The 13,305-nt window shown below is 41.2% G+C and overlaps 1 protein-coding gene across 4 annotated transcripts in view; it reads left to right on the forward strand.

Moving 5' to 3' along the window:
* NBEAL1 (neurobeachin like 1) overlaps positions 1–13,305 on the forward strand; it is a 243,708-nt gene that overhangs the window by 123,899 nt on the left and 106,504 nt on the right. For all 4 annotated transcript variants that reach the window (XM_040357247.1, XM_040357248.1, XM_040357245.1 and 1 more), the window contains 5 exons: positions 1,530–2,110; positions 5,104–5,236; positions 7,098–7,226; positions 11,257–11,557; positions 11,680–11,765. In XM_040357247.1, coding sequence (XP_040213181.1) covers positions 1,530–2,110; positions 5,104–5,236; positions 7,098–7,226; positions 11,257–11,557; positions 11,680–11,765 — 1,230 coding nt within the window. The remainder of the gene's footprint in view (positions 1–1,529; positions 2,111–5,103; positions 5,237–7,097; positions 7,227–11,256; positions 11,558–11,679; positions 11,766–13,305) is intronic.

Here is a 13,305-nt window from a genome sequence, read left to right on the forward strand (position 1 = left end):
TTCATATTGTATTTTTTAAGTATGGGTATACAAATTGTCTTATCAGTTATTGAGTACATCATGGTGTAAGGGAATACTGTATGTTTATATTAATATATAATTATCTGAGGGATAAAGCTGGGAAACAAATAATTAAGATAGAGGAGGAATTTTTTTTAGTGCAGGTACTTGATTTATATAATCACCTGAAGGTAACTGCATATAGCCCAGTGTAATGTCTAAGTGTCCTGTGCTGTACTCCAAGAAAGAGAGTTTACTGGTAAGTTAAATATCCTAATGTTTGTACTTAAAGCGGAAGTAAACCCATTGATTTAACAGTTTCAAAAAGCAGTTACATTTCCGGCATGCCGGGATTGCTAACTGTCACATTGGTTGTGCTCTCAACCAAACTGTCAAACCATCCAATGGCTGGTGTCATAACTGATCACATGTGCAGCATCATGGCAGTTGAAGATTAAACATAGGCCAAGATGGCAGCTTCCTTGCCTGAAAATGACAGGTGGGTTTACTTACACTTTAACGTAAAATCAATTTCTTGGTGTTCATAAATGGACACAAGTCATGCTCCTCTGTGTTTGTGACCTACACCCAATTCTGCTTTTGTGCCAAACTGAAGCATGTATGTTCCAGTATGTTTTTGAAATGTGAAAATAATTTGCAGCACTTCTAATACATCATTATTTTTTGTAAATTCAAGCAGTGTAACTACCTGAATTTGACTTTGGTATCTGCTGCTTGCTTTCTGTTTACTATACGGCAGAGCTCCGAGAAGGGGTGGGAGAAGTATCACAGGGATCCAGTCAGGTGTGTTGCAGTGCAATGATCATGATAATGGGAAGAGAGAGCAGAGTGATAGATAACCTCATCAGTGTACTGCTTCTTCTTTCAGTGTTCAGTCCTACTCTGGAGGGTAGGGAGACCTGTAAGTGAAACTGAAACTTTAGCAAGAAAATTGGTTGGGCTATGCTTTGTTGGAGAACTGCATACATCTCAGGACTGTAGGGACATAAATTCAAATCTGTTGGCAGTTAGAACCACTTCCATCTATGTATTCCATCTGTGTATTTATTAAATAATAAAAACTGAATTTCTTTATCGTACATTACGGGACACAGAGCTGCATAGTAATAACTATGTGGGTTATAGGCCTACCTTCAGGTGATGGACACTGGCACACCCAAGACGGGAAGTCCTCTCCCCTATATGACCTCTTCCATGCCAGGAGTACCTCAGTTTTTGTAGCAAAGCAATAAGTATCCCAAAAAAAGGCGCGGGAGCTCTGTGTCCCGTGATGTACTCCAAGAAAAGGATTTTACAGGTAAGCTGTTATAAAAATCCTATTATTCTATTTGGCCGAAGAAAACTTAAAACTGCATTTCATATAAGAGGCCTCTTGTAACACAGGTTAATAGATGCTTGCTACCCTTTTCCACTACCATGTCCTCTTCAGACAGATGATGTTAGGTCTATACTGTATGCGTTTATAATCATCCACTCTTCTGATGTGTTTGTTCTTTCTCCATCTTCAGGCCGTGGAAGGTGAACATGCTTCCGTTGGGATTTATGGCATCAGTAATGTCCAGCCTTTGCTCCTCCTTATACAGTGGCTACCAGAAATTGGGTCTCATGATCTACAGAACTTCATCTCAGACTGGTTAAAAAGGATTTGTTGTATAAATAAGCAGAGTCGGACTATGTGTGTCAATGCCAGCATGGTCATTCGGATTATTGAGACACTCACTGCTCACTATTCCTTGCACCGAATCTGTGCGGAAAACTTAATCAGTCTTTTGGGGTCATTGGGCAGCCAGTCAATGAGCTCGGAGGAATTGTTTCATCTTACTGCTATGCTGAGGACCAGTGAACCCAAAAAGGGCCACCCTTTTGTTGTTCCTGTCACCCGAGCCATGCTCACTATTGCCCGTAAACAGGGACTTGAGAGTGCCTTGCAGTACTTTAATTTATCCCATAGTTCATCGGGAATTTCTATACCCACCATTCAGAAATGGCCTGGCTCTGCATTCACATTTACTGCCTGGTTTTGTCTTGACCAAGACCAGCCCAACTTTGGAATTTCCAGCAGTGGCATGAAAAGAAAGCAGCTATATAGGTAGTGTACCTGGACAATATAAACAAAAGTCGTAACTTTGCATTACTTTCTATGACAAATGTTACATGGTGTTATTCTTCCTAATTTTTGTAAATAATGAATGATTACACACAAAGCAGCTTGGGATAGAGTAGGTAAAAAGGGCATTGCTTATGAGAGAATTGTCATATTCTAAAATGTAGCGTGCATGTAACTAACATTTATAATAAAAAATATTAGTGACACATAGAATGTAGAATGCATTTAACTAACATTTATAATATAAAATATTTGTGACACACAGGATGTAGAGTGCATGTAACTAACATTTATAATATAAAATATTAGTCGCACATTAGTGGTGTAATTCTTAATATGGTCGGAAGTAGGTGGAATTAAATTCCCTGAACTTGTAGATACATTTTACGGAATGATCAGATAAATCCTTCTTATTCTTGACTCTAATGCTGCGTACACACGACCGTTTTTCGGGTTGTAAAAAATTACGTTTTTTTTAAATGTCATTAAAAACGATCGTGTGTGGGCTCCAGAGCATTTTTCACGATGTAAAAAATGGGCATTAAAAATTTCCGAACATGCTCTAATTTTTCACTACGTTTTAAACGTCTTAAAAAATGGTCGTGTGTGGGCTTTAACGACTTGAAAAAAACACTCTTGCTCAGAAGCAAGTTATGAGACGGGAGCGCTCGTTCTGGTAAAACTAGCGTTCGTAATGGAGTAAACACATTCATCACGCTGTAACAGACTGAAAAGTGCGAATCGTCTTTTACTAACACAAAATCAGCAAAAGCAGCCCAAAGGGTGGCGCCATCCGAATGGAACTTCCCCTTTATAGTGCTGTTGTACGTCACCGCTCTTTGCTAGAGCATTTTTTTTCACGATCGTGTGTAGGCAAGGCCGTTTTAACGATCGGGTTGAAAAAAACTTTGTTTTTTTCTAGACCATTAAAAATATCATTTTTTACAACTTGAAAAACAGTCGTGTGTACGCGGCATAATGCCTTGTACACGCGATCGGAATTTTCGATGGAAAAAGTCAGACGTACTTTTTCCATCGGATATTTCGATCGTGTGTAGCCCCATCTGAGTTTTTTCATTCCGAGGAATTCCGTCAGAGTTTAGATATAGAACATGTTCTATTTTACTCCGATAGAATTTCATCTGAATTCTGTGATTTGGCCGGGCAAAAGCCTGATCGTGTGTACGGGGCATCAGCTTCATCCACCAAAAATGATATTTTAGTTTTATGCTGAAGTCAGGCACTGACTACTTTGATATTTTGCATACTCTAAGGCTGCATTCACACCTGTGCGACAAAACGCCCGATGCCGGACGCTTCTGCCGCTAGAGCGGAGAATTCCCATTGCTGTCTATGGAGATGGTTCACATCTCATAGACGCCGAACGCCTGTCGCCTGAAAAAAAGTCCCGGACCCTTTTTTTCAGGCGACAGTGGCGTTTTTCCATTGACAGCAATGGGAAGACTTTTGAAAAAAAAAGTTTCACACCCGCGGCAAAATACGCCGCTACCGCCGATCGCGGCTGTCGCTCAGGTGTGAATGGGGTCTAAGAGGAGAATCTCCTTGTTGTTTCTGACTGCAAGATGTGGACATCTATCTCCACTAACTTTTGTCTGCTTCAGCTCCTCATGTAGCAAACATCAGGTAGAGAAGAAGGTGTGTACGCCTGGGAATTCAAATGCATTCATATCATCAGTATTAAAATATCAGTTTTGGGTAGAGTGACCCATTAAAACAAGTAGATAAATTATACATTTGAGGTTACTAGGCATATGAACTGTTTAGCTATACTTATCAGTAGCCCTTAAAAGTAAAACTAAACGTACTGATGTAACAGTTTCTGAAAACAGGTACATTCAAAGCATGCAACTGGTGATAGCTGTAAGGCCTCATGCACACTTGAGCTACAAAATGCTGCATTTACTGGCGTTTGAGTTTTTTATTTCTCTGCTTCCATTTTAGCCTATGGGTCCTTGCACACCATAGGTGTTTACAGGCAGGAACCAAAGTCACATTCAAGAGGAGTTTTTAGCAAAAAAAACTGAATGATGCTTCTAAACACAGATACACACACCCAAGCACTAGGTGCGTTTAGCGCTTGTGCTTTTTTTATTTTAATTCCCAGAATAAGTTAATATTCTGCCCAATGAAAGAAACACCCAAGCTCTTGATGCTCCTAAATGCATTTGCATAGGCATGTTTTTAAGCTGCTTTTCTCCTGCAAGGATAAACTTTTTTTTAAAAACCCAGTGTGTATGAAGCCTCAAGGTTTGCCAGTGTTCTTGTGTCAGCTGAACCTTCAGGCCTTTAAATGGCTGGTGTCATAGCTGGTCACATGTACAACATCATGGCCACTGCCGATCTAAAGGCCAAGGTGGCACCTTACATGGGTGTAAAGGATAGGAAAGGGTATCTGCACTTATACTGGCTTTATTATTGGAAGTTGCTGTAAGTTTGCAAAACTATTTTACTAAGTGGTTAAATCCCCTGTCAATTTTCCTAGGGATGCAAACTGGAAGTTAGGGGATCCTTCGCCTTAGACAGCTATCACTAGGACATTTGTCCTTATTATAAGATTTCCCCTGACAGTGGTTAATAGGACAAAAGGCTAGGCAAATTTCCCCAGTATGGATACAGACAGCAATAAAAATGGCAGGGGGTCTAGTCCGTTGACCCCCCCCCCCCCCCCCCACTATTTTCACAATTAAAAATCAAAATATTTTCTTTACATACTCTAACTTATTTTATTAGAATGTGATATGGTAGCTGACATTCATTTTGGTCATAGATGATGAAGCTGGGGTTTTAAGCCTTTATTTTCTGGTCTATGAGCATCATTCGACTAGTGACCTTCAGTGTTATATAGTGACACTAAAGCAGTGATTATGGTTTCTGAATTTGGTGGCTGAATACTTGTAATAAGATTTTGCTTTGCAGCTAGTCTCTCTTTCATTGACTGATTTCTTTCATTGCAGCTTCTTTACAAGCAGCGGTATGGGGTTTGAAGCCTTTATCACATCCTCTGGATTCCTGGTTGTTGCAGTATGCACTAAAAAGGAATACACAACTGTTATATTGCCTGATCACTGCTTCTGTGATTCTTTGTGGGTAAGTGCAGTTTACTACACATCAGTATAAAATGAGAGCTGTAGATAAAGGTCAATATAGAGCCTACATTACATGTATTAATTCGTTTAAACAGAATGTATAGATAGTCATGCCATAGTGTTTTTAGGTATACATGTAAAATAAAAGAGATTAGCTTGTGGTAAAAAATATTATCTGTGTGTGTGTGTGTGTGTGTGTGTGTGTGTGTATATATATATATATATATATATATATATATATATATATAGGTTCTGCATCCCACTTTTTCGTGCAAAATAATGGATGCGCTTTACACTCCTCATCCTTACAATACAAGCCTATAAGTTGGCTGACTTAAAAACAATGCATCTCTTAACCACTTAAGACCCGGACCAAAATGCAGGTAAAAGACCAGGCCCCTTTTTGCGATTCGGCACTGCGTCGCTTTAACTGACAATTGCACGGTCGTGCGACATGGCTCCCAAACAAAATTGGTGTCCTTTTTTTCCCACAAATAGAGCTTTCTTTTGGGGGTATTTGATCACCTCTGCGGTTTTTATTTTTTACGCTATAAACAAAAATAGAGCGACAATTTTGAAAAAAATTCAATATTTTTTACTTTTTGCTATAATGAATATCCCCCAAAAACATATATAAAACATTTTTTTCCTCAGTTTAGGCCGATACGTATTCTTCTACCCATTTTTGGTAAAAAAAAATCGCAATAAGTGTTTATCGATTGGTTTGCGCAAAATTTCTAGCGTTTACAAAAAAGGGGATAGTTTTATTGCATTTTTATTATTTATTTATTTTTTTTACTACTAATGGCGGCGATCAGCGATTTTTTTTCATGACTGCGACATTATGGCGGACACTTCGGAAAATGTTGACACATTTTTGGGACCATTGTCATTTTCACAGCAAAAAACGCATTTAAAATGCATTGTTTATTGTGAAAATGAAAGTTGCAGTTTGGGAGTTAATCACAAGGGGGCGCTGAAGGGGTTATGTGTTCCTGAAGTGTGTTTACAACTGTAGGGGGGTGTGGCTGTAGGTCTGACATCATTGATTGTGCGTCCCTATATTAGGGAACACACAATCGATGACAGCGCCACAGTGAAGAACGGGGAAGCCGTGTTTACACGTGGCTCTCTCCGTTCTTCAGCTCCGGGGACCGATTGCGGGACTGTAGCAGGGATCGGGTCCGCGAGTCCCGCAGCCGAGGTGACGGAGTTTCAGACCGGGTCGCGGGAGCGCGTGCCCGCGACCCACTGCTGGACTTTATACAATCACGTACAGGTACGTGATTGTGCCCAGCGGTGCCATTCTGCCGATGTATATCGTCGTTAGGCGGTCCTTAAGTGGTTAATTGGCTGATATCTTATCTCAACAGCTGTTAAATGAGGCACAGAATATTTGGACAGAGCATCATAGAACTCCTTTTAGTAGCTAACCCGAGCCGAGTCACAGCTCCGTGTGTCCATTTAGACATGGAGCTGCGACCGCCCCCCCCCCTCTCTCCCCTGATTGGCTGACTGACTTTGATTGACAGCCGTGGGAGCCAATGGCACAGCTGCTGTGTCTCAGCCAATCAGAAGGAGAGTCCCGGCCGGCTTAGACATTTGTGGACATTGCTGGAGAGAGATGGGGCTCAGGTAAGTAATTAGGGGGGTGCTGGGGTGGTTACTATACACAAGAGGTTTTTTATCTTAATGCATAGAATGCATTAAGATAAAAAAAACTTCTGCCTTTTGCAACACCTTTCAGTCAAGCCAAGATGAACTCTGCTTAGCTGCGATGAGTGTGCCACTTTGCATACAGTAGTTTGCTCTATGAACTGTCTTTTGTATATTTTAATGGACTTTGTATTTTCTTTTAACAGCACAGTGTCACAGTTGTCCATGTACCAGCAAAAAGGTCTTTGGGATTCTTTGGCCAAAGCAATGTGTACATATATGTTAACGGACAGCTAAAATTATCATCCCCTCTCAAGTTTCCCTCAATGAGTGAAGTAAGTAAAGCTTGAAAGGAATCTTTTTGGAAAATAAAATACCTACTGTATTTATCGGTGTATAACACGCACCTTTTTCTGAAAACAGAGGGTAAACAGTGCCTGCGTGTTATACGCCAATATCATGTTTCACCAATAGGGGGCGGGGATTGGGCAGTCCGCCCCAGGAGCCACCCATTGGGGGGGTGTCAGGCTGGCTGTCCCGCATCCTCTGCATATTCTGAAGCTGAGAAAAAAAAAGTCACTTGCCAGCCCGTTCTACACCGCTCCTCCTGTGTCAGTGTCATTGTAAAACGAAGCTTTTAAATGTCTTTATAGCTCCGTTTTTTTCTGGCTGCTCTTCTCCACCTCCTCCTCCTCTGAGTGTAGCTTTGATTGGAGGAGGAAAGCAGTCACATGACCTACTGTGTCACATCAGAGGAGAGCAGTCATGTGACCAGGTCAGTGAAAACAAACGGAGCTATTGTGGTAGATGGAAGCTTCAGTTTTCAATAGGAGTGACACAGGAAGAGCAGTGTGGAAGGAGCTGACAGTTTTTTTTTTTTTACTTAACTGCAGAGAATTCTGACAGCACTGTCCCAGGAGACTGGGTGTCTCATGGTAGTGCAGTGTGGCTGTGTACTGGATGGGGGAATATATAATGGATGGGGGTTATGTATAATGGATGGGGGTTATGTATAATGGATGGGGGGATGTATAATGGATGGGGGGATGTATAGTGGATGGGGGGATGTGTACTGGATGAGGGGCTGTGTACTGGATGGGGGGATGTATAATGGACAGGGGCTGTATACTGGGGAGGGGGGCTGTATAATGGATGGGGGATGTATAATGGATAGGGGGAATGTGTAATGGATGGGGGGATGTATAATGGATGAGGGGGGCTGTGTACTGGGGAGGAGGCTGTGAAAACATGTTTTCCTTAAACTTCCCTCTTAAACTTAGGGTGCGTGTTATACGCCGATAAATACGGTATTTAAGAATACAATGGCCACTTTCCCAACACTGCATGCTTTGGTAGTCGTGCTACTCATGCAGAACTGGATTCTAAGTGTGAGCTAGTGAAGCTGCTTCTACCTGTAGCTTTTCACAAGAAATTTGTGTTGTGGCAGATTAATTTAAGTGTACAATACATACAGCACACAGACTTTTTAATCATGAAGACAGGATGTTAGGCAGCTACTTCCAGGTGATTGGACATTGGGAAAAAAAGGGGGCCTACTCACATCAGAATGCAATGCCAGAAACCCCCATTCCATATGTTTCTCGCACTTTTTTCAAATGCGGGTGTCGATGTAAAGCTAATGACACTCCAAATGCAGGATGAAAACACAGTGGGTTTGCCTGCACTGGATTGCATGGTACAAAAATACTACTTTTGGTGCAGTGCAATTTCAGCATGGGTTAAAAATGCACTGCACTCAAATTGCTCCTGTGCGATTTCTTATGTAAACCGGTCATAAGGGTACATTCCTATATATAACCCCTCCCACTCCCAGCTAACCTTATCTTTTTGCTAGTGTCCCTAGGTATTGGATCTCTTTTTCTACTGAGGGATGGCTACCATATAACTATGGAGGTGTCTATCTTTTTTTCAATTATAATATTCAAGATTGTCTCTCTTCTGCTCCACAGGATCAAGATGGATGGGATTCTGGTGATTCTTTTTGCACCAAATTGATGCAGAAGGACATGGTACCCAGACATTTTTAGTCTGCTGGCAGATGCTTCCATCTGGATTGTCCAAACCTTCTGTCCCAAGGTCCATTGTTCAATCCTGCTTCTCAGTCACAGGCTTTACCCGCATGGCTCTTGAAACCATGGTCTTGAGGCCTTCAAACGTGGTCATCCCTACCCTCTTGAAAGCGAGGAAGAGATATTTACTAAGGCTGGAGCACTCAGAATCTGGTGAAGCGCTGGGCATGGTAGCAAATCAGCTTCTTACTTCAGCTTGTTCAGTTAAGCTTTGACAATGAAACCTGGAAGCTGATTGGTTTCTTTGCAGAGCTGAACCATATTTTGCACTTTGGAGTTTTATTAAATTTCCCCCATTCTGTCTTTCCTCCAGTCTGGTTTGGATCAGCATCTGGTCTTGAGTACCATCAAAAGACAAATCTTTGCCTAGGCTGTTCTGTTTCAGAGGCCTTTGGTCTCTCTCTCACTAGTTAGGCCTTTGTTCAGTGTGTAACACATGTTTCTTCCATGGACTTTATTGTGTTTCTCTTTGCTCTCCAGAAACCTTTTGAACCTGTTAGGCCTCGTACACGCGATAGGTTAACCAGAGGACAACGGTCTGAAGAACCGTTGTCCTAGGTTAACCTATGAAGCTGACTGATGGTCCGTTGTGCGTACACACCATCAGTTAAAAAACCTATCGCGTCAGAACGCAGTGACGTAAAACACAACGACGTGCTGAAAAAAACATTCAATGCTTCCAAGCATGCGTCGACTTGATTCTGAGCATGCGTGGATTTTTAACCGATGGTTGTGCCTACTAACAATCGGTTTTGACCTATCGGTTAGCAATCCATCGGTTAAATTTTAAAGCAAGTTGCCATTTTTTTGACCTAAGGTTAAATAACCTATGGGGCCTACACACGATCGATTTGGACCGATGAAAACGGTCCTTCAGACCGTTGTCCTCTGGTTAACTTTAATCGTGTGTACGAGGCCTTAGAGATAGTCCCTTGTTTGAGCTTACTTGTAAGGATGAGGGAGGCTTTTCTTGTTTCTATTACCACTGCAAGGAGAGTCTCTGAGTTAGCGGCCTTATCCTGTAAGGAGCAATCCTTGGTGTTGCACAAGAACATTGTTGTCTTAAAGCCTCCTTCTTCCCAAAGATGATCTCTCCCTTTCACCTTAACCAGGGCATTTCCCTTCCTTCCTTCCTTCCTATGTCCCAGGTCCACATTATCAAGCGGACATTTCTCTGCACAGTCTAGACATGGATCAAGAGTTTACATTTCACTTTCTGACTTGTTAACATTAGAAAGTATGGTTTAAGGATAAGGGTACTCTCTTCTCTGTTAAGGCACTCTTTACCAGATCCGTTAGTGCTTCATGGGCTTTCAGCATTAAGAATCCTTTCCTCAAATTTGTAAGGCTGCTATCTGGGCTTCTGTTCACATGCTTGTGAAATACACTCAACATGTTTATCTCTGGCAATTGGCAAGACTAAAGCTGGCCATACACCGATTAATATTCATCCAATTCAAGAGGGACTGGCCAAAATATGATCAATGTATGGTCAATCCCGCTTAACAGAAGGTGAGTCCATCTGTCAAAATACAATGTCCCAGGCTAAACAAAACCCAGCCCACTGGCTGACAAAAAGTTTATGAGCAGCTTTAGGTTAGTTATACAGGTCTAGATTTCTCACTTGAATCCCCCATCTACACCAAATAGCATGGAGGAACCACTTCCAGCTGTTGTAATCAGACATCCGCACACCTGTGACGGCTTTAATATCTGAACATTGATCGCATCTGATTGGATGCAGTCACTGTTCAGCTCACAATTTTCCACCTGACTCCTTCGAGTTCATCCTTTCAGATGTGTTTTTTTTGTCCCGGTGGTGCTGCCAGGGCCACCCACAGAGCGAAATTTGAGCAATTTAACAAGGATCGGCTGAAGTTCAAGCCGAGTATGGCTAGCACGCGAAAGAAGGGAGCTGCCCAGGGCAATAAGATAAAACATATTTTTCTGTATCCAGGCCTGCAATAACCTTTTAGTGCTAAAATAATGTTGGCAGCTATTAATCATTGTGCTTGAGACGAGGTTGATAATAAGTAAATTATTTCTACGACAAACACCTTTTTTTTACATGGAATTTTTGTGTGAGTTGCTAGAATGTTATTTTTCATTGTAAATACACAAATGCTTACATAATACGTTCTATAGAGTGTATTATTCTTCAGAATATTGCAAAATTGGATCATCACTATTCACATTTTTTTATTAATTATGGGTACTATTTGTATCTTCTTTTGGTCTGGTTAGCCACTTAACTTTGTCTTGTTTTGTCTTTCAGCCATTTACTTTTTGCTGCATTGGATCTGCAGGACAAAAGACCAACACACCACCTCCTTCTCAGATTCCAGACCCACCTGTTTCACCACCATCCAACACAAGCCGGTCATCACTGGGTGGTATTTTATCTTCACCCTCCAGAAGTGGCTCTCAAGGAAAAACTGACTCTTTGAAAGTAATTTCTGCAGGCACTCAGGATAGTGAATGGGGAACTCCGACATCACTTGAGGGTCAGCTTGCATCAGTTCTCATATTTCATGATGTATTGCAAGCTACACATGTGAAGGGACTGTATTTGGCTGGTAAGTGCCGTCAGCTTGATTTTTTTTATAATTATCATTAGTATTTTATATGAAGCCAAAACTATTGCATGCAGAAGATTGCAGATATTGGTATTTTATTATCTTTTCATTTCATTTTGCAGGTCCTAATAGCTTGAATCCTTGGAAATCGGGAGACTCTGAATTAGCAGATTTACCTAACAAACTTCTCCTTTATTACACACCAAAGGTTAGCCGAAACATTTTCTTTACACCTGTGTGTGAAAAACGTATGACAGGCATCTTACATTCTTGTATGTGAGGCCCCGTACACACGACCGAGTTTCTCGGCAGAATTCAGCCAGAAACTCGATCGGAGCTGAATTCTGCCGAGAAACCCGGGAGGGTGTACACTTTTGGCCGAGGAAGCCGACGAGGATCTCGGCGAGGAAATAGAGAACATGTTCTCTATTTCCTCGTTGTTCAATGGGAAATTTCGGCTCGCCGAGATCCTCGGCGGCTTCACAAGGAACTCGACAAGCAAAACGATGTGTTTTGCTCGTCGAGTTCCTCGGACCTGTGTACGGGGCCTGACTCTCTCTACTCTGTTTTATTTTCCCAGAACCAATCATGACTAGGCAAGACACTAAATTCAAATAGTATTGCGATCTTGCATATGAAAGGTTTTTATTTACTTAATGTATCTTGCCTGAGTCTGGCTGTTCAACTTAAGTAGTCTCCTGAGGTAGTATTGTTGCTTTTGTCTCCTCCCTGAACCAGTAAACTACATAAACCTTATAGGAAGCATAGCAGTGTCAAATAAAAGAGCCTTGTAGTTGTGAGGAATATAAGCAACTACTGGATAATGTTATATGCCACTGTTATACACTTTATAAAACGTGAGCAAGACAGGTCCCCAACTTGCATACCTCAAGTGACCTCTTACTTTTGACTATGAAGCTGACGAATCACTCGGTTAGTAAAACCAAATCAATTAAATGGGACTAATATGAATATTTCATAATGCTTGCATGAGGGTAATAATTAGAAGGCATTATGAAAGCTAGCTTCACCATGTGCACATGGCATCTCATTCATACAAATTACATTAAATTAGAGATGCATGCAACAGCATATTGTTATAACAAACTATACTGTTTCACGGGCCATTCATACTGCTCAGTGATGGGCCCAGTGCAATGACATGCTAAAATCTGTTGTTTGCAGTAGGCCCAGCTTACACCTCTGTACTTTGTTGGTGTTCACTGAGGAAAAAATAGAACATGCTGTATTTATACCGTATTTATACCGTGCAATCCATTACAACACGTAGCACCACTCTTGGCACTCGCAAAGAAAAAAAAAAGTAGTTTAGATCCTGTTGTGAAAAAAACCTGCACATAAACATGCACTAAACATGCAGTCGAAGGTTTATGAATTCATTCTTACTAGGATGCAAGAGACTAAAATGCATTGAAGTTGACATAAGTATACATGGACAGGACGTGACTATGGTACAAATTTTCCACTGTATGCATGCCTGCGGAAGGGTCAGTCCTTCAAAAGCTGATCTTGCAGTTTTGAATATACCTAAATGTGCTGAAAACATACATTGAGCAATCTTATTACACATAGTTAAAATAGAAACTTAAATAGCAAGACCCTTTAACAGGGTAATGAGTGTGATGGATAACAGTATGAAACTTTGCTGTGCTTGGGTCAAAGTCAAAGATGTCAGCTGGCTCACTCATACAGCCATATGCTAATATTTGTGTAGGTTTATGATGTGA

This window comes from Rana temporaria, chromosome 6 (assembly GCF_905171775.1).
Source record: "Rana temporaria chromosome 6, aRanTem1.1, whole genome shotgun sequence".
NCBI classification, from domain to species: domain Eukaryota; kingdom Metazoa; phylum Chordata; class Amphibia; order Anura; family Ranidae; genus Rana; species Rana temporaria.